We start from the raw sequence: 22133 nt of genomic DNA on the forward strand, positions 1-22133 counted from the left end.
ATTAATATAAAGTGTTCATTGCTATCACAATGGCAACAGAACCAATAGATGTATGTGTTCCTGCAAAGGAGAAAAAAATCGTAAAATTTTAAAGTACTGCCTTCGTGAAGAACTTATTAGTTCACTTTCGAGCTCTAGCCAAGGTTGAAATTGAAATTAAATCACATCATGTTTTTAATGAACCTAAATATTTGCACAGTTTCATTAATGAGTTTCCTTGAAAAATATTAGGAGCTTGCATACCTTTTTAAATGTGTGTTATGAATTTAAGAATTAATATCTTTCAGGGTCTATGGTTTTAATGCATGATTATTTCAACAATAAGGATAGTGTGTTGGGAAGGAGATGAAGGCAAAAGAGTTGTAAGAATTTGCATAGAGTAGGTTATGAATTATGTGGAAATTTTAGAACAATACAAATTGGAAACTGATTGTATCAAAGGTCAAGCCTTCAGAAATGAAATACCTCACTTAATGATTGGCTTTCTTTCCATATTACCATGTATGCTGTTAATTATCTCTTTACAAGTATGCTCCAAACGTTCGTATATTTCTATTGGCAATGAAAAAATATTTTTTGAACATTATCTTAATGCCCAATGGTGCCTTACAGCCAAGTTAAATTATTTTCAAATAGACACTTTTAATGTTTGACATTTAGACTTTGAGAGTACATAATTCAGTATCGGCACTTTCATGTAATCTGAATTTAATCAGGCATTCCTGGGCTCTAATTTTGTGATAATGTTGAGCCCATGTACTCATATTCTGAGCGTATTGTAGTAGATTTACTGTTTCAAGGTTAGTCTATTGCCATAAAAGGCTTTTCTTCCACCATCCTAACAGTATGCTAGTTTTTAAGTTAATTTGTCTTCAACAAAACATATTTAAAACATTTCTTGGAATTTGAGCAAAATATGTTTAAACCGGAATATGATTGACAGTGTATTACTTGAAAAGTAAAAAATTAAGTAAATTACTTCATCTTGCCAGTAATGGAGAAAAGAAATACGGAATATCTAGGACAAATGTCAGATTATTTCACTGGAATACTTAAGGAAAATTGCAGTGGATTTTCAGTAATGTTTGTGGAATTGTTATTCTTTGAATATTTAGAGGGTTTAATTTCATCTAAATAACAACAAATGAGTTTAAACAAGTTTCCATGAGAACATTCCCTTGATTAAGAATTAACAGTTCATAAATTTGTATTAACGTAGTGCTTATACAGAAGAATTCAGTTATTTAACTAAAACTGTGTTTTATTGTTAAATTGTTGTATTTCCTGTTATGAATTCAGCATAATTTCACCATCCTCTGTGGATCATTCCCTCCTTTGTATCCTATTTTTCATATTGTAACTAATTATTTCCATTATGTATAATCTCCGATTTGTTTCTTACTAAGTCAGCACTAAGACAGAAATATTTACCAAAATAGTAAAAAGAAAATGTTCTAAATAAGAAATAAAGGAAGGTATCCGGCACGTTAAAGAGTCTTAAATGGGATAGAAATTCCAGTGTACTTTGGCTTCTAATTAGTAATATATACTAAGGACCGTAATTATTAATTCATATAATTATTTTATTTCCCAGTAAAATGTTAACTGATTCTTCATGAGTAAAACGTAGGTTAATTACTAATCACCAAGGGTCATAAAATTATTATTATTAACTAAAAAACAGTAACAATCAAATTAAAACCCTTGTTGTTATTTACTGACAATCAGAACTTTTACCATATATCCAGAAAACGGAGTGCGCCATCTCTCCGTCTTTTTTTTTTTTTTTTTTTTTGCTTTGATATGTCTCGGTACAACTTAAGTGAATGTATTACCAATGTGGTTTAATACCCTGAAAGAGCATCTTTTGAAAACGTTTTGTAAAGTACACAAGTTCTCATCATCAAAGTAATTCGTTCAACAACCATTGAAGTGCCGTTGCGCGCTTCAGGAATGACTGCCTATCCTTGTGACGTCATCAGCCGTGCTGTTAGGCCTGTAGCATTAGTAGGTACTGGTAGAGCCACGGTAGAGTCGTGGCCATCCCTCCTCTGCTCGGTTGGCAGGTCGGAGTGCAGAGCCGTGTCCACCCCTCCTCTGCTCGGTTGGCGGGTCGGAGTGCAGGGACATGGCCACCCCTCCTCTGCTCGGTTGGCGGGTCGGAGTGCAGAGCCATGGCCACGCCTCCTCTGCTCGGTTGGCGGGTCGGAGTGCAGAGCCGTGTCCACCCCTCCTCTGCTCGGTTGGCGGGTCGGAGTGCAGGGCCTTGGCCACCCCTCCTCTGCTCGGTTGGCGGGTCGGAGTGCAGGGCCATGGCCACCCCTCCTCTGCTCGGTTGGCGGGTCGGAGTGCAGGGCCATGCCCCCCCCCCCCTCCTCTGCTCGGTTGGCGGGTCGGAGTGCAGAGCCATGGCCACCCCTCCTCTGCTCGGTTGGCGGGTCGGAGTGCAGAGCCGTGTCCAGCCCTCCTCTGCTCGGTTGGCCGGTCGGAGTGCAGGGCCATGGCCACCCCTCCTCTGCTCGGTTGGCGGGTCGGAGTGCAGGGCCATGCCCCCCCCCCCTCCTCTGCTCGGTTGGCGGGTCAAGTGCAGGGCCATGGCCACCCCTCCTCTGCTCGGTTGGCGGGTCGGAGTGCAGGGCCATGGCCACCCCTCCTCTGCTCGGTTGGCGGGTCGGAGTGAAGGGCCATGGCCACCCCTCCTCTGCTCGGTTGGTGGGTCGGAGTGCAGAGCCGTGGCCACCCCTCCTCTGCTCGGTTGGCGGGTCGGAGGGCAGGGCCATGGCCACCCCTCCTCTGCTCGGTTGGCGGGTCGGAGTGCACGGCCATGGCCACCCCTCCTCTGCTCGGTTGGCCGGTCGGATTACAGAGCAGCCGGAGCAGCCGAAGCCCACTCTGTAACCACCGACACATCTTACAAGATGACCGGGCGAGTTGGCCGTGCGATTAGGAGCGCGGAGCTGTGAGTTTGCATCCGGAACATAGTAAGTTCGAGTCCCACTGTCAGCAGCCCTGAAGATGGTTTTTCCGTGGGTTCCCATTTTCACACCAGGAAAATGCTGCGGTTGTACCTTAATGAAGGCCACGGCTGCTTCCTGCCCACTCCTAGGCCTTTTCTATTCCATCGCTGCCATAAGACCTATCTGTGTCGGTATGACGTAAAACAAATTGTATCAAAATAAAATAAAAAATGTAAGATGACGAAAGACAATGTAGGAGTCTCAAAAATGGCTATATTTTTATTTTTAGTTCTATTCGTCATTATGAAAAACGGACTTTGATGTGTGTTTTTGATAGTACTGTGTTTCTGTTAGCACTCGTAAAATTGGGATTTTATAAAAGTTCTTTGAGAAAATGAACATGCATTTCCCCCTGCACAAGTTTGTATTCACAAAATGAAGACATCTATAGTGTTGTGTTTACTGACCATTTTAACGGAGTGAATAGCAAACAGAAGTAGGCCTAATTACTATAACGTGCAATACTATGGACTGCTATCCCAATCTCCATGGTATTGTGCTTCTCTCTCTTCATGTAACAATTGAAGAAAATATTGGAATATTGCTGTAGATGTGGTCTAGCATATCACATAAATTATTGAAGTCTGATTTGTATTATTTGGTCGCAAAGTAACATTCTGATCCTTTTACTACTTATTCATATGGGCGCTGTTACTTGGGAGCAAACGACACAGTCAGATATAACAGGTACTCCAACGTCCCTGGAGTATGGCTCTGCCGTGAATTGGGATATTTTTAGGGGCGCCCTTGTTTATAGGCTACGAACGGTTGCGAAACCTGTTGTATTGCACATATTGCCTAGGACCATGCTCGTTCTATGCCGGGGGTTGCGTCGATATTCTCATCGACAACTCTTCAAGAGTCCTCTGCCAGGGAGAACTAAAGAAGCGATACACGACTGAATGCCTATGATTATAGCTAGTGAAAGGAATATAAGGTGCAGCTGCATTGCTGAAGTATAGCCATGAATCCACTAGATTTTCATCCTGCTAAATTCTCTCAGCGTTTGAAATTAGTACAAAAGTCATCCAAGAGGCGTCACCTTACAAGAGTAGCACTTCAGCAACCAAGGCTGTAGGACATTATCAGCATCTTGACATTCGAATAGCCCTGCCTGTCAACATGTCTACGGCTTATCTCCACATTCGGGGTAACCAGGAAACGACTAAGCCTTCACGACCTGACATTTTTTTGTGTGAGTTTGCTATGATGGCTTCTCTGATGACAAATCCTGGAGCTGGACTCATTTTATCTCTCCCGAGTAACTTTGGGGCTTCAACTCTATCTTCCGTGTTCCTTGTCTCTCTCGTCTGGCTTACGTCCAAGTCCCAAAGTCGTCATCTTTATATGAATGTAAAGTCATTCCTGGCAGTACTAATGGTCGATTCACATTCAGTTAGGCTTCGTGAAACAACAATCAAAATTATCACCATTCAGTAACATTTTCGGTGACAGATCCTTCTGGTTTCAACGAAAAGGCCTATTAAACCAGTATTTTGTTTCTCCTTCTTCTTTTGTTTTACCTTCACTGTTTGTCCGACTCGTTGGTCAGAGGGTCCGGGGTTCGGGGATGTTAACCTTAATTGGTTAATTCCAATGTCTCGGGGACTGGGTGTGTGTGGCGTTTTCAGCATTATAAACCATCCTAAGTAGGGCCCTCATCTTCACAGACATGCAGGTCGCCTAATAGGCCGTCTACGCGCAAAAGACCCGCACCAGGCTTCTCCGGAGTCCGTACGCCATTATTATTACTTTCAACATTCTGTATCAGACTCATATTTGACATTGACCTTATGAAAATGACCCAATTCGAAATTCTGTGCCGGGCTGAGTGGCTCGGACGGTTGAGGCGTTCTGACTCCAACTTGGTAGGTTCTATCCTGGCTCAGTTCGGTGGTAGGCTATTTGAAGGTGCTCAAATTACGTCGTAAGAGGTGACTAAAATAGGTAACACCCGGGCTCTCTTCCATTTAACCGGGTGGATTGGTGACCTCTGATCACCCAGATGATCCGCCATAGTTTGCACTTTACCGAGCTCGATAGCTGCAGTCGCTTGAGTGTGGCCAGTATCCAGTATTCGGGAGATAGTGGGTTCGAACCCCACTGTCGGCTGCCCTGAAGATGGCTTTCCGTAGTTTCACACCAGACAAATGCTGGGGCTGTACCTTAATTAAGGCCACGGCCGCTTCTTTCCAACTCCTAGGCCTTTCTTATCCCCTCGTCGCCATAAGACCTATCTGTGTCGGTGAGACGTAAAGCCCCTAGCAAAACAAAAAAAGTAGTTGATTACCGCGTGAAAGAGATATCATTGTATTTTGCTCTCCGTGATACTGTGGGCAAATGTTGTTTGTTATAGTCTTCCGATTACAGTTTCTATTTTACTTCTCCCTCTTACAGATCATTTTAAGCTCACGTCACCTGGCTGCACAACACGCCCATTATCGGATGGTTTCGGCATGATAATACGTTTTCGCACTATTCTTATTCTCAATTCCAATTGAATTTTACAAGAAATTATAGAATCTTCAAGTACACGCGACAACAAGAACATAGTGCTCAATATTTTAATGCATACAGACTCTATTCTATTGTGTTTTATCCTATTAGACTAGATGGAATTTAATTCCATGCATCCACACTTTGATTTTAGAAATGTTAAATTGTATAGGTAATAGTTTTGGATTGCTTAATGGGGGACCCCCTTTTTATTAGGTCTTTTTATGTACAGGAATTTTAACTTTAATTTGACTAGCTGATGAAGGGAATGTATATAGATTCCCGAAACATGTACTAGACTTATGTAAATAAATATAAATAATTAATATTTAGTATTGACTAGGCGGACCATCCACCTATATATTTGTTGTGATCAAGTCAATACGGATCAAATACCGGCCACTTTGGTCAAGATTATTAATAGTGATGAGATGGTTTACATCTTCAACCAATCATCAATGATCTGCAGTCGCCCACGTGGAAGTTTCCTTATATGTTTATGTAGACCTTTTTGAATTTTCACCTCGGCTATAATGGTACGAATCCTTGCAACACTTGTGGATATTTTGAAATGAATCGCTCGAATTGCATATTCACCTGTAATTCCCATCTCCATGATCACGATAGACACGTACAACTGCAGGATTGGTTTTTCCCAAGTATGGTTCCCATAGACATCTACGACTTGTGCTGGAATTGTTCGAAAGAGAACTCAACGTGACGTGCCACTTTACCTCGCGGTACTGGACATGATGAGTTCGAACCACTCTGTTGGAAACCTTGAAAACAATGTTCCGTGGTTTCCTATTTTCAGAGCAAGTACATTCCAAGTCTGTAACTTAATTAGATGCACAATCGCTACCTTCCCACTCCTAACTCTTCTACCTCAATATCGTCCCGAAAACCTGCATGGCACTACAGCCCTCGAAGGGTCTTGGCCTACCAAGCAACCGCTGCTCAGCCCGAAGGCCTGCAGATTGCGAGGTGTCATGTGGTCATCACGACGAATCCTCTCGTCCGTTATTCTTGGCTTTCGAGACCGGGGCCGCTATCTCAGTGTTAGACAGCTCCTCAGTTCTAATCACGTAGGCTGAGTGGACCTCGAACCAGCCCTCAGGTCCAGGTAAAAATCCCTGACCTGGCCGGGAATCGAACCCAGGGCCTCCGGGTAAGAAGCAGGCACGCTACCCCTACAGCACGGGACCGGCTGCTAGAAATAACTCAACATATTATTATTATTATTATTATTATTATTATTATTATTATTATTATTATTATTATTATTATTATTATTTTCTCTCCGTTAGGGTCTTCTAGGGATCACGGGACATCCTTTGTTATTCCTCCTTCCTCCTCCAACACTCCATCATCTGCTCACTATAACCCCTTTTCCTCTCCTCGGACTATTTTGAGGCTGTTTTCTTTCCATTTTTAACACTTTCTTTCTAAAAATCTCTCATTCTCTCTATTGCTGCTTCTCTTATATTGCTTCTCTCCAAATCTTTCTTGACTTCATGAACCCAGGTTGTTGTTGACTTCTTGTCCCAAAGATATTTGAAGATCTGTTCGGTTAACCTGTTGTCATCAATTCTGTATAAATGTCCAAACAATATCAACTGCCTCCTCCGCATTGTTTCTATGTTTTCTATATTTATTTCTATTATTATTATTATTATTATTATTATTATTATTATTATTATTATTATTATTATTATTATTATTATTATTGTACCGGGCGGTATACCTCTACGACGCAAGTTCAAATCTTGCGCCAATTGAAACTCCTCTACAGGAGAAACTCTGAACTTTAAAAACGGAATCAACTCAACTGTTTATCAGAAGATGTCACTGTGTGTATTTCGATTTGTTTTTGTTTCCCATTGATCAGCAAGTGTGGACATTCTCCTATAGATGTCACTGCTTAAAAAACTATGATCATGCACCCTGGTGCAAAGTGAAGGAACTTTTGGAAGAAAATTTTGTTTTCATAAGTTTGTTCTTTGCTAAATTTCATATTATGCTAGTTGCTTTACGTCGCACCGACACAGATAGGTCTTATGGCGACGATGGGACAAGGAAGGGCTAGGAGTGGGAAGGTAGCGGCCGTCGCTTTAATTAATTTGCTTTAATTTGCCTGGTGTGAACATGGGTAACCACGGACAACCATTTTCAGGGCTGCCGATAGTGGGGTTCGAACCTACTATCTCCCGAATACTGGATACTGGCCGCAATTAAGCGACTGCAGCTATCGAGCTCGGTTTACTAAATTTCGTTCTTTCATTTGTGGGTTGGCAATATTAACCCTTTCTTTCTGCCTATTTTGAAGCTAGCCAAGCAATAATTTCTGTATTTAATTTCCCACCTATCACAGGTTTCTTCTTCATTTTTGACGTGTAAATTTTAACCGACCAATAAAAGGTTGTGGGTGTGGCTGTTTCATTCAGGAAAGGTCTCGAATCTTCTACGAGGGTTTAAAAACTGCTGATTTTATGGTCTCCTGGCCAGTCGTACAACATCTAGCTTAGTGTGTGGACATGTAGCAGGAGGCGGGAAGCGCCTCTTTCTTCCGGAAGCAGCTCTTAAAAAGATAATGGCCATTTAATATCTTTTCTTGCTAGCTCAGCAGTTTAACTCGCCGGGAAGGTTCGAAAACTTTAATATGTAACCAACCTTTTTAAAATGTAAATCCCATTTCAGTCTCTGTAAAAACTACAAATCTCTTTAACTGTAAAGCGGGGATAGAGAGTGCTTTACCCTCTCGAGCTCCCCTTCATTTTGAAGTTGAGGTGACTACGTTTTCATAACCGTTTCTTCTCTTCCTTAATGTGTTAAAGTTTTCTCATACGAGTCACCTCCCTAGCTTGGGATTAGCCCCTGTGTAATCGGCCGAGCACCACTTAGGTTTTAAAATGTGTATTTAGGAGTGCAAGTTCACGCCTCCAGTCCTCACTGTACTTTCGGCCAGTAACTTAACCTGTTGTTTTTCCTTCATGCGAAGGCCCTGTAGGTTGGGTACAAGGTACCCCTGTTTCTTTGTAAGTGTGCCTTGAGGGCAGTTAGAATTAAAGTTTATTGTGGCCTTTGATAGGCTTGTAAAATTGAGAGCGGGTCTGCTCTTTCTTGTATTTTGATGTGTGCCTCTAGGAGGCCTGACAGTGCTAGGTGGGAGCAAGCGCTCCATGTACTAGGGGATTTCTGCCCTTATGTAAAGTTATAACTTCTAAATTTGAGCCAAGAACTCACCATATGTAAAGAGTAGGGGTTCAACGCCGAAGAACTGTAAATTGTACTAATATTGTGCGTATTTTACTTGTTTCTCTGCTACTTGGTACCTGTTACTCTGTTACTTGTTGATTTTGGAAAGAAAATATAACCTTGTTAAAGTGTTAAAATCAATTTTGGATTTGTACTTACACACATTCAAGCCCGCACCTTCTTTTCACCTCTGCTGATCTACCAAACCTCGGAACAATTATTATTATTATTATTATTATTATTATTATTATTATTATTATTATTATTATTATTATTATTATTATTCATTACTTCTCCACAGGAAATATGGGTAGCAACGGGGCACGGGATGCACCAAGTGCCTTACAATAATTAAAGTATTTAAACATTATACTACAAACATTGATATAAGAAACTGTAGATCACGGGATCTTCATTCTTGCGTGAGGAACGATTGCACAATATTGCATGTTGACAGGAGGACAGAATGTTGCATGTTGACAGGATGACAGAATGTTGCATAAGTTTGTAGATGTTCGGAGGAAGACCCAGTTCTTGCAGGCTCTTGTGAAGTGTGTGTGGAATGAGGCCATTGACTGACAGAATCACAGGGACTATCCGTACCAGTTTGATCTGCCAGATCCTCTTGATCTCTTCTGCATGTTCTTTGTACTTGGAGACTTTTACACAGTACTTCCTGTCAATGTTGGTTTCACTGGGGATAGCGATGTGAATAATGAAAGTTGTCCCAGTTTTCTTGTTTACCGGTATGATGTCTGGTCTGTTATGGGTGACTGTTTTGTCTGTCACTACAGAAGTGTCCCAATAAAGCTTAATCGACTCGTTCTCCAGGAGTACTGTTGGATGGTACTTGTAATAAGGGATACACTCCTGAATTAATTGGTTTTCCTGAGCAAGTGCCTGGTGTATAATTCCCGAGACATGATTGTGTCGCCTCGTGTATTCTACGGGGGCAAGTACTGGGCAGCCCGCAGTGACATGGTCGATGGTCTCGAGATGAACGGAGCATCGTCTGCATTTGTCGGAGAGTGCGCTGGTGTCTTTGATGATGTAATTTTTTAATTGGTTGTAGCTATTACTTGGTCTTCTATAGTAACTGCAAATCCCTCTGTCTCCTCAAACAACCACGCACGTTCTAACCACGTGCACGACGCATTCTTGTCTATGTTCTGTTGGTTTAGATTATTATTATTATTATTATTATTATTATTATTATTATTATTATTATTATTATTATTATTATCATCGTGTTTTGGTAGGTTGTAGAGGTGTAAGAAAGTGCGGGCGTGTATGAGTGGACAGAGAAATGATCGAAGCATAATTTTAAAAATTTACAATTGGAAATTTTATTTCCTCCTTTTTTCTGACTTTTCTTTTTGCTTGTTGGTTTACGTCGCACCGACACAGATAGGTCTTATGGCGACGATGGGACAGGAAAGGCCTAGGAATGGGAAGGAAGCGACCGTGGCCTTAATTAAAGTATAACCCCATCATTTGCCTGGTCTGGAAATGGGAAACCACGGAAAACCTTCTTCAGGGTTACCGACAGTGGGGTTGGAACCTACTATCTCCCGGATGCCAGCTCACAGCTGCACGATCCTAACCGCACGGCCAACTCGCCCGATTTTTCTGACTTTCAACTTTGGTAAACAAGCACAACAAATCAGTAGCTAATCGGCTCAAATAACAATAAAGATCAAAGTTCAGGTACACAATAATTTGTAGGAGGAGCTTTTAGCTCCAGACTTACATTATTCAAAAGAGCACTATTGCTCCATTCAATTAATAGTCTAGGAGACTGTGCTCTGAAACTTATTACAATCTAGCCTCCCTCAGGCACAATTTTCTAATCCAAATGTTATATTAGATCATTACAAAATAATTTTTACTGTCTCACTCGCTGGGCAGTCTGATTTATACCTTCCAATGATTAGTTAGAGATTAACCAGAGGCAATAAGTGCCCATACTAAATGGCCTTTGTGGTTAACAGAAAAGGTTTAAGATATCGGCCCTAAACAAAATGATAAGAGGCAAAACACCTGCACTCCGTTTGAAATATACCTTGAAACGCTTAATAACCTATGTGGGCTTATGGGCCTAAGACACAGAGACTACGCCTGTACTACACAGGGTGACTAGATGAAGAAAAATATTAAGTTCCGAAAAAAGAAATAAGGTTTAAAGATTTACAAATTTATAGTCACCCCAATATCAAGTTGAATGGGATTTAAAAGAGAGAGAACACTCTCTATTCTCTAAATTAGAATATAGTCCTTAGACTTGCTTAAAACTATGCATTTAGAATATGATGTTAAGCTTTAGAATTTTACATTAAAAATGAATTTTGAAATCGTTTCCTGGAGTCAGCTTTTTGAAATAATTACATATTTAAAAGATGCCTGCCATTACCTTCAGCTGGTAGGCCTTCCGACGATGGGCAGGTTTTTTCCCTGACTGGAGCGATGGAACAGACAACATGACCCAAAAGGTCTCAGCTTTTATAGCGAAAAGGAAGATTCCAGAACTGTCTACGCCGAAGACATGCACAAACCCTCAGTACTGATTGGCTAATTGAATTAGTATCCAAAATTTCTGATTGGTTGATAATTTCATGAAGAAGGAAGAGATAGCAGTGCTAGTAACCTATGAACACAAAAAACAATCTACAAACATTTCAGTTATGTAAACCTAGAAACTAAAAATTTATTTGAAAATTAATTGTCCATCCTGTGCGAGGGGCACATAAGTCGATAGTAGAGACATCTGAAGATAAAGTTCGAAACTTCTTCTGATACACAGTTCAAAGTTCACCTTAGAGATGGCCTTCTAAAAGGCACTTAGTTTAAATGTACCGAGTAGGTGTACCTCTGGTACAAATTATTATTATTATTATTATTATTATTATTATTATTATTATTATTATGTGTTTCAGAGGTACGGCGTGGGTCCTCCTCCCATTGGAGCGCCTGGAGGTGACACAGTGTAACGAGTCCTTCAGCCGCGTATTTGGAGCTTCGCATTCGTGTGACCTCAAGTCCACTGAGGTAAGTGTTCACATTATTCTCTCTTACCAGGTGTATGCATAAGTTTTTGCCGGTATCTGTGGTAAATAAAACACGTAATTTTCAAAGGAAATACATTTTTGTTTATTCAAAATATTGGCCATCGTCTTCTACACACTTCGCCTATCTTTCAGATAAGTTATGAATACTATGCAGAAAAACTGCTTGTCTTTTGCGGCACACCATTCGTCGAGCCATTTTCCAACTTCCTCGAAAAACGTGTGTCCCATTGATGTGAAGAGGTGAGAGTCAGATGGCGCCAGGTCGAGGCAGTACGGCGGGTGCGGAACAATATCCCATCCAAGCGATTACAAGGTGTCTTTCACTGGTTTCGCTGTGTGAGACGGCGCATTGTCTTGTAAAAAAATCACTTTCCATGTCTTCTGGCCAATTCCGGTCGTCTTTCAATCAATGGGTGATTTAAATTAATAATTTGTTGGTGATAGCGTTGTACATTAATGGTTTCGTCGGGCTTCAACAGTTCATAATACACAATTCCGCTCTGGTCCCACCAGACACAAAACATGGTCTTCTTGCCGAAGCGATTTGGCCTTAGTGTTGAAGGGCCGGCTTCGCTAGGTGACAGCAACGATTTTCTCGTCACTCGTCACAATTCGGTACAAAATAGATGTTCTTTCAAGGCGTTGAAGCAGCATTTCACAAGTGACTTTGGGATTTTCCATTTGCCATTTACCGAGTTTATTGATCTTTCCCATTGCTCGTAAACGTTTGCTGATTATTTCTTTTGACGCATTTAATGCTTGTGCCAATTGCTGTTGAGTTTGAGTCCAGAGCGCACACTGTCTTTCACACTGGAATCACCACGTTTAAATTGTCGAAACCATGTCTCGCATTTTCTGATCGATGGAGCGTGTTTACCATATGTTTCTACCAGCAAACGGTGACTTTTCACAGTCTTTTACTTTTGATTAAATAAGAAAGCAATGCGTCCCGCAAATGTTCTTTTCTCGCAGGCACAAACGTCGACATGATGACTGAACGATACAACACAGTGTTTGGCGGACTCAACTTGTGTGTGTTGGCAGGTTAATGTCAGACGAACAAACTGACGTATGTGTCAATTTCATACGCTGCCTACTGTCACTGGCGCTATCTCTTAGTGAAACCGGAAAAGACTTACTCGTACACCTGGTATACACACAGTTTCAACCGCTTGTTTACAGTACACCAATGTCGCTGGCTACGGTCTGTGTTGAGCCTGGGGTGAACTACAGGTGGTCGTTCGGGATCTCTGGGGACGAGGTCTGAAGGGCATGACGAGGTACGAAAAGCCATGGCTCCACCAACGATCATGCTCTGTTCGAAAGCCAGTATTCATAGCTATACCCCGACAACGAAATTTCCATTCCAGCAGACCTTTTCCCACTCCTCCTGACAGACTTTACGGACGCCATTGACGTCTATTTCCTAAGGACCATTTTAGGATTCCAAATGCACAGACGTCCACGAGTGACCCATCGGGTGCATTCACCGGAATGTCAGTGAAAGGAATTGCACGGTGTCCAGTTTCCATCTCCATTCTCTCTAAGAACAGACGAGTCGAACTAGACGTATAACTGGATGCTTTATCATAATGTACCCATACCAGATTTTTCGCTCTCCCTACAGTGCTGCGGTATCTGTGTTGCAAATGGATGTTCAAACTTCTTTTTGATAGTATGTACAGTTCACCTTCCCATTATTAGCGACACGGCGAATGGTTTACCTGCCCTTGTAGCAGTATCCACCGATGATCATGAAACCCCTTGGAAAACGTTCTTGGCATTCTATATACAATGTTTGATAAATTGTTTGTCTCTAGGGCGGTAGTATGTCGATAGGGGTTTGTTATATTCACTAAGGTACACATATGCTTCGTCTAATGTCACCACATTTTTTTCATCTGTCCCCTGCCAGATAGCCCCCATAAAGCTTTCTTGCGTTAGTGCGACGTTCCGAAATGTGACGAGGCAACAGCTTGTGAATTCGGCGCTTATGGCGCTTTTCTAATTGCAGTTCCTTGTTGATTATAGTGTTAATTGTTGAAACAGACATGCCCAACTAACGTGCGATAGTCCTTTGAGGGGCAGTGTTATCACCTGAGACAAGGGCATTCACTTTTCTCACCATATCCTGTGTACGGATGGTGAATGGTCGTGGATTTACCTGTTTCTTCAATACAACACTGATCCCATTCTTTTATATAAAGAAATCACGCCTTTTGCACATTCCTTGGATTGCAGAATAGCTATATTTAGCAACGGAAGAGGCTGTTATGTGTCTATCCCAGTAAGGGTCGATCCACTTCGGCAACGTTGCAGCTCATGTCACGAAACTCCACATCCAGGTTTTCGGGACAGACATGAATCATCACTCCACGTTGTGACGTGCTCAACTTGATAAGAGCGCCGCCAGGGCCCTTCACACTATTCATCAGAGATCCCGAACGACTTTTTGTGAATTCACGTGAAGACTGATAGTAGTGTATACAGTGCTACACGAGTTTCAGATAGTGTTTACGTTTCATGTGCGATGCTTATTTCCCGGTGTAACCGAGCCAGAATTGTGGCATAGGTTCAGAGTGGACATACACAAGCAGTGGTATCTCGCATCGTGGGACTTACCAAAAGCGCAGTGTCAAAATCGTAGAAGAGGTAGCGTGAGAGCAATGATATGACTGAGAGACCAAAGGAAGGCCGACCGATGGTGACAACGCCACACCCACGATCGGTATATCCGCGTAACAGCGCAGAGGAGACCAACTTTCACTGCTCGCCTATTACAGGTTTAAGGCCAATCCACACTTCTTCGGAACGTGACGGTGCTTTCGGTTTCCGTATCCCTCCTTTTCGATATGATTCTCACGCTTCAGTTCCGAGCATAAAAACTCGGTAGTTAATTGTTCCACGACAAACTGTCAAGGAAGGCTACAATCCTCGATAAAAAGGAGGAAGAAACTAAGGAGCAGTGGATTCAACCCAAATGAAAACGCACGAGATTAAAGGATGAATTGTAAGGACTTGAAATGAGCAGAAATACAGTACATTCAGTGTGCTGCTGAAGAGTATAGACACATTCTGTAGACCTGCGATTGAATCGAAGGAAGGACGGATATTATACCTGTAGTACGTCACTGAAATGAATAACACTCATGTTCTTGATAAGTTTTTATTAACATGAATGTACACAAATGCAAACGTTAACTTTACTGCAAAATAATATTTGAAAACAACAGGGAAAAAATGTAATTGAAATCATGAATATTCTTGGATATTGAAGTAGTTGTCATGTTACTCAACTGAATTCCACACAAATTCTGTAAAACGCACACAGATAACCACAGAAGTCAAGAGTAGGAATGCGGGGAGAGAAAAATCGCGTCCGTGAAAAGAATAAAATATCCTTGTGGAGCGAATACCTACGTTTTGCCGGCACTCACGGAGAAGCTCTGAATGTCACGGCGAATGCCATCATTGGAAGTGTTAGAACTCATCACTTCGTTTATAAGGTGACGATGTTTTATGTTGTCGGAAGATGCCGCCAAGTCCCGGAGATGTGCGAATCTACCATTAATCAGTGAGCGATCCTAGCGGGGAAAGATGTGATGGTGCGCCCGTCAGTTTGTCATCCCTACTTTCGGCCTGGCTACATATCGAACAGCAGCAGCTCTGTTGAACTTGTCTTCGCTATTCTCGATCGGGTTTATTGCGTCACGCGCATCGTCCAGGAGTAGAGCGTATAGTTTAGAGCCGTTTCACGCTGTCGACCAGCTGGTGGAGGACCGCTAGATAGGAAGAAGCATGACATCTTCGCCTCACACCACTACTCTCCAGCGGCAGGTCGGTTTTTATGATTCACTACGTCTACTGTAGCCAGAGCTGCCAAATACGTAGTAGTCTACTGCACTCGACATAAAGAAAAGGTAAAGATTGAAAAGAGTGGTTTGGCAACCTCTCCACACCAATTACCTAGAACTCATCAACTTTGCAGGGTGTAATTGACTGCTGGCTTCCAGCTTGCTTCCAGGAACTTAGGCCGTCTCATCTTGATCTCAAGTATACGTACTTAAACACGAGGGTGACAACGACCACGAGATGCACAGATGGCAATCACATTTTCAAATTGCGGACGACTCAGCCAGTGACCAGAGCTCAGGGAAGTGACATATCTATTGGTTCATGTTTTCTCCAGTTTTGTTCATGCTACTCAAATGATCTGTGTATAATGAGTTTTGATACTGAGAGTTGTATTTTTGGACGTGGGAGATAGAAATCGTTTCACATAAACAAATATATCGTCATTTATGGTGAAGGAAAGTTCGGTAAATGGCCTTACTATTTCTGTCAAAAGAGTATATATTAATGTATCTTCTGCGGACGGTAATTCTTCGCTGTTAATTAAGAAAATTTAAAATGAATTAGAAATTAGATAGTGGTGTGCTGGAACTTCAGAGAGAACTTCAGAATACCTCGAATATGCACGGATTTGGATGACTTTGACGTGTGTGTGATCATAACGATTAATTATTTTTACAGCACTAAGTCTTCTGGTATGGGCTAGAGCAATTTTGTTGCTTTCATTGATCTGTCTCTGTCTCTGCCTTATCCTTGGCTTTGACAATATGAAAGTGACTAAGGTATGAGCGATGCTAGTAATGCCATTCCTTACGCAGCCAGTCCCTGCTATGAATGGTGTGAAACTGTTGCTCATAGGGTCAGTTGGTGCATGCATTTCATTGGGCTTGGCAGACTGATATGTAATAGCAACTTCTGGCTCAGTGAGGAAAGCAAAGGGAAACTACCTCACTCATTTCCCTAGTACGCCTCTTCAGTGATGCCTAGGCCATCTATGACAGCTCATGGTGGAACTGTTGAGGATCCAACCAGCCTTCGGGCTGATGACTAAACATAACACATTAAGGACACCGAAATATGCCGCAAATTGCGCGAGATAATCCAGTATAAAGGATGACGTTATTGTCTACTGAGAGTGTTCAAGAAAATTGGATTTCGGTGGAAGAAGACTGAGGATAACAGATGCATGTTGATAGAGAGGTATGATATAAGAAACGTCAGAATATTCGAGCAGTCACAAGATTTCGTCAAAAGGGTAGACCGGTTGTGTACAGCGATGAAAGGTATATTCACAATTCGCACACCGCTACAAAAGCATCAGCTGCGACAGTGTTGCGGGCCCAAAATTCCACTGTCTATGCGACAACGTCTAATCATTGTGTTCTCTGAAGGAGAGACAGGTTTCATTCCGAAGAGACTTCTTATCTTTAAATCGAACACAAAAAGAAAGGTGACTGCCACAGACAGATCAATTGTACGAACTACCAGCGATGGATAAAGGAAAAGGTTCTTCCTAATTTACCGCCTAAAGTGGGTTTAATCTTACTTTTTTTTTCGATTTGCTTTACGTCGCACCGACACAGACAGGTCTTATGGCAACGATGGGATAGGAGTGGCCTAGGAATGGGAAGGAAATGGCCGTAGCCTTAATAAAGGTTCGGCCCCAGCATTTCCCTGGTGTGAAAATTAGAAACAACGGAAAACCATCTTCAGGTCTGCCGAGAGTGGGGTTCGAACCCACTATCTCCCGGATGCCAGCTCACAGCTGCGCGCCCGTTACCGCACGGCCAACTCTCCCGGTGGTTTAATTATAGGAAGTGCACCTTACCTTAACGTGGAAATTGTTAATTCCCCTGAATCTACCACATGCGTTACAAGATTTCATTTACAAATGAGATGTATAAATTTGAACTTCATCAAACGCCATAAACGTACGGGTTATATCAAGTGTTAAATGAACATGGTCACACTGTAGCGTACTTCGTTTACCGGCCTATCACCCAGATCATAACAGAACTGAAAATATTTTGGGGTGATTTTAAACAGTGGGTCGCCCAGCGAGATTTAACGTTCCAACTAAATGGTGCGTGGCAATTCTGCGAGCAGAGAGTTGCGGAAATGAGTGAAGCACAGTCGGGCCCAGTGTGTTATCACGTGAAACAAGTATAAAATGAATACATGAACACCAGAGCTTTACTGGAGCCAGAATTTGAACGTCAGTGCCGACAGTGACAGCAGTGACGATGATTCTAGTCAAGTCTTCGTATTTAGAAGGAATAATTAGTGGTTTTGGAAAACTGGAATAGAGCTGGGGACAGAATCCAAGCTACTGGTGCTGTCATTAATGTTGAAAACATTTCGTAGCAGATAGAATGCGGTCCTCGCACTACGAAAAACATAAAATTAAATAATTTCCTCAATTGTGCCGAAAGTTGAAGGGCTAAAGGATCTGGAAATGTTTCAAATTGTGAGTCTTGAAGAGCTCTATCAAACTTAAAAAACAAATTCCGAAAATCACTACCGGTCTTAATGCAGTTCCAGAAAAAGTGCCTAAAATCGCTTGTTTTCCTTTTTATTCGAATCCTAGCCTAATGAACTTATTTACATAATTCTTTCTATAATGTATTCCTTGGTTCAATACCCTCAGGTGGTTTTTATTTCTTGAAAAATGTCCCCACCGAATGTAGTTATAATGGCTTAAGTGAAGCTCTGCATTGACTCACATTACCACTCGAAGTGTAGAAAAAGGCAAACTGCTAATCCAATCGACTGGATAACGGAGACTAAGAAAAGGATTATACTGTTAGGAACAAATCAAGAGTATATTCTCTTACTTTTGTAACGGTTCAAATCCCGTTACAAGATGATATCTGTATTTTTATTATTGTATGATTTTATCTGTATTTTATTATTATTATTATTATTATTATTATTATTTTATCTGTGATATTGTTACTATTATTGTAATTATCCGTTTTATTCAATTCGATTTTGCAATTGCCTGTTGCTTGCAAGATTGTACTTAGATGTATGCATATATACGTATGTGTAGAATAACACTCAATACCTGTACAGTGAGAATTGTTGTATATATCAGAGATTAGTGGCGATTCTGCCAAGTCATCGCCGCGCCATGGCTACGTCATCGTATTTATTTAGCAATGCGCTCACGGACTCAGCCGCCCCAGGGCTATTTCACCACTGTATGTAATATCTGTCGCGTAGGTGGGAGTATGTCATTGTTATTTCTGGAGGTTACGTAGCTGTGTCAACCAACGTCTATAAAAGGTGGGTGCATATTGTAGCGTGAGTCATTAGTTATACGGATGCAGTACAGTGAAGAAGTCTACTAGATCAAGAGGCCTTAGTTGGTCAGTCAACGAGTGTGAACGAGTGTGAACGAGAGATGGAGAAGACTCAGTGAGCCATTATTCTTTGGTCATTGAGAGAGTGAGGCCAAACTTGGTCCGCCACTGAGTTGAAGACACGGACGCAAGGGCTTACCATGAAGTCAGAGAGGGCAACCCTGGACCTGCCAAGAGGTCATACCATATTGACTTACAAAGAAGTCAGATGATATGGAGAAGAAGCAGTCACAAGGATGTATCACCAAGTTAGGCGTGACACATCTACAGTAAACACCAGATCAAAGGAATACGTCGTAATTACACTAAAAGTGTTGAAGGTACAGTCAAGTGAATCAGTGAGGGAAATATTTCGTATAAATTGTTAAATGTCCGGTCAAGAAGAATTCCAATTCATGCCTAGTTTCTTTCAGTTGCAATGTCATAATTTCATATTCTCATCTGTTTTATCGCAACAAGACTCACTATTTTTTGATATATTATTTATCAAACGAATTCATGGTTTTATTTCAATGAAAGTAAAATATTTTAACCTCAAAATTAATGGGTAAATCGAACGCCAATCTCCTTTTCCCAGAACTTATATGGTATGGTGTCAAAAGTAAGCTTATTACCCCACACCCTGTTAGTTGTTAGTATTAAATAATTACAATGTGTCGACGCAACGTGGTGCTCGAATAAATTCAGAATTTGTTCTGAATGACAGCATATCATAGGTTCATTTTGGGAGGAGTATGCAAATTTAAGCCAACGGAATTATTACCGGTAAATGTTAGGAGTGTAATTTTGTGATATATATTTGTATTTTGGGGATATGTCAAGGGAGTTGAAGAGGGAAATTACACTGACTGACAGAGCAAATGCAACACCAAGAAGGAGTGGTCAGAACTTTATGCCAATTGCAGGGTAGGCTGACGTCACTGAGGTATGCTCATGATGTGAAATGCGCCGCTGTGCTGCGCACGTAGCTAACGATAAATGGGACACGGCGTTGGCGAATGGCCCGCTTCGTACCGTGATTTCTTAGCCGACAGTCATTGTAGAACGTGTTGTCGTGTGCCACAGGACACGTGTATAGCTAAGAATGCCAGGCCGCCGTCAACGGAGGCATTTCCAGCAGACAGACGACTTTACGAGGGGTATGGTGATCGGGCTGAGAAGGGCAGGTTGGTCGCTTCGTCAAATCGCAGCCGATACCCATAAGGATGTGTCCACGGTGCAGCGCCTGTGGCGAAGATGGTTGGCGCAGGGACATGTGGCACGTGCGAGGGGTCCAGGCGCAGCCCGAGTGACGTCAGCACGCGAGGATCGGCGCATCCGCCGCCAAGCGGTGGCAGCCCCGCACGCCACGTCAACCGCCATTCTTCAGCATGTGCAAGACACCCTGGCTGTTCCAATATCGACCAGAACAATTTCCCGTCGATTGGTTGAAGGAGGCCTGCACTCCCGGCGTCTGCTCAGAAGACTACCATTGACTCCACAGCATAGACGTGCACGCCTGGCATGGTGCCGGGCTAGAGCGACTTGGATGAGGGAATGGCGGAACGTCGTGTTCTCCGATGAGTCACGCTTCTGTTCTGTCAGTGATAGTCACCGCAGACGAGTGTGGCGTCGGCGTGGAGAAAGGTCAAATCCGGCAGTAACTGTGGAGCGCCCTACCGCTAGACAACGCGGCATCATGGTTTGGGGCGCTATTGCGTATGATTCCACGTCACCTCTAGTGCGTATTCAAGGCACGTTAAATGCCCACTGCTACGTGCAGCATGTGCTGCGGCCGGTGGCACTCCCTACCTTCAGGGGTTGCCCAATGCTCTGTTTCAGCAGGATAATGCCCGCCCACACACTGCTCGCATCTCCCAACAGGCTCTACGAGGTGTACAGATGCTTCCGTGGCCAGCGTACTCTCCGGATCTCTCACCAATCGAACACGTGTGGGATCTCATTGGACGCCGTTTGCAAACTCTGCCCCAGCCTCGTACGGACGACCAACTGTGGCAAATGGTTGACAGAGAATGAAGAACCATCCCTCAGGACACCATCCGCACTCTTATTGACTCTGTACCTCGACGTGTTTCTGCGTGCATCGCCGCTCGCGGTGGTCCTACATCCTACTGAGTCGATGCCGTGCGCATTGTGTAACCTGCATATCGGTTTGAAATAAACATCAATTATTCGTCCGTGCCGTCTCTGTTTTTTCCCCAAACTTTCATCCTTTTCGAACCACTCCTTCTTGGTGTTGCATTTGCTCTGTCAGTCAGTGTAATTTGAGATCGCGTACTATCACTAGTGAACCAAAGATGGACAAGGAAGACAATAACAAGTCATGTGACGACGAGGTCATTGCTTCTGCGGACGTCCAAGGTGAAATTCAGAGTAGGGAGCAGGTGAATACGTTGGGAACTTCTGAGGAAATTCAGAAAAGTGCAGAAATTGAGAAGCAAACTGAAACTCAAAAGGAAATCGCGGGGGGAATGAACCAAGAGCTTTTGAATTTGTGGATGGCCAAAATGACCGAGTTTAGCGAAAATCTAAGCAAACAGATAAGTAGTAGAATGGATGAAAATATTGATACTAGTAATGAAAATAATAAGAAACAGGTGGAAGAATTAATTGCTATTAGTTGCGAAAATAATAAACAGACGGAAGAAGTGATTGGTATCTGTAGTAAGATGGAGAAAAAGATTGAGACTAATAATGAAAATTTTAATACACAGATTAACGCTATAAGTAGTAAAATCGAAGAATTGATTAATGGTAACAGTGCGATTAATGATAAATTAGATAGGTTAAATGAATCACTAAATTCTAAAATAGATACTAAGATAGTAGAGGTAACTGGTCAAATATACAAGTTAGAAAATAAGTTTAATAAAGTGTGTGTTGACCTTAGAGGAGAAAGGGAGTTGAGTCGGAGCGGTTTTCATACTCAAATTGAGCATGTCAAAGGAACATGTACAAACAAGATCGTACTGTTAAGTAATAAAATTTCGAGTAATCGGGAAGAAATTCATGAGGTAGTCGAGAAAAGATTGGGCAAGATTTGCAATGCAGTTGGGGAAGAGATGGGGGAACAGATTAGTAGA

At 42.2% G+C, this 22133-nt stretch overlaps 1 protein-coding gene across 1 annotated transcript in view; it reads left to right on the forward strand.

The window, feature by feature from the left end:
- Nucleotides 1-22133, forward strand: part of smog (G-protein coupled receptor 158 smog) — a 414899-nt gene that overhangs the window by 83386 nt on the left and 309380 nt on the right. Inside the window, exon 2 of the mRNA XM_068228547.1 lies at nt 11702-11813. Coding sequence (XP_068084648.1) covers nt 11702-11813 — 112 coding nt within the window. The remainder of the gene's footprint in view (nt 1-11701; nt 11814-22133) is intronic.

This window comes from Anabrus simplex, chromosome 7, assembly GCF_040414725.1.
Source record: "Anabrus simplex isolate iqAnaSimp1 chromosome 7, ASM4041472v1, whole genome shotgun sequence".
Taxonomy (NCBI): domain Eukaryota; kingdom Metazoa; phylum Arthropoda; class Insecta; order Orthoptera; family Tettigoniidae; genus Anabrus; species Anabrus simplex.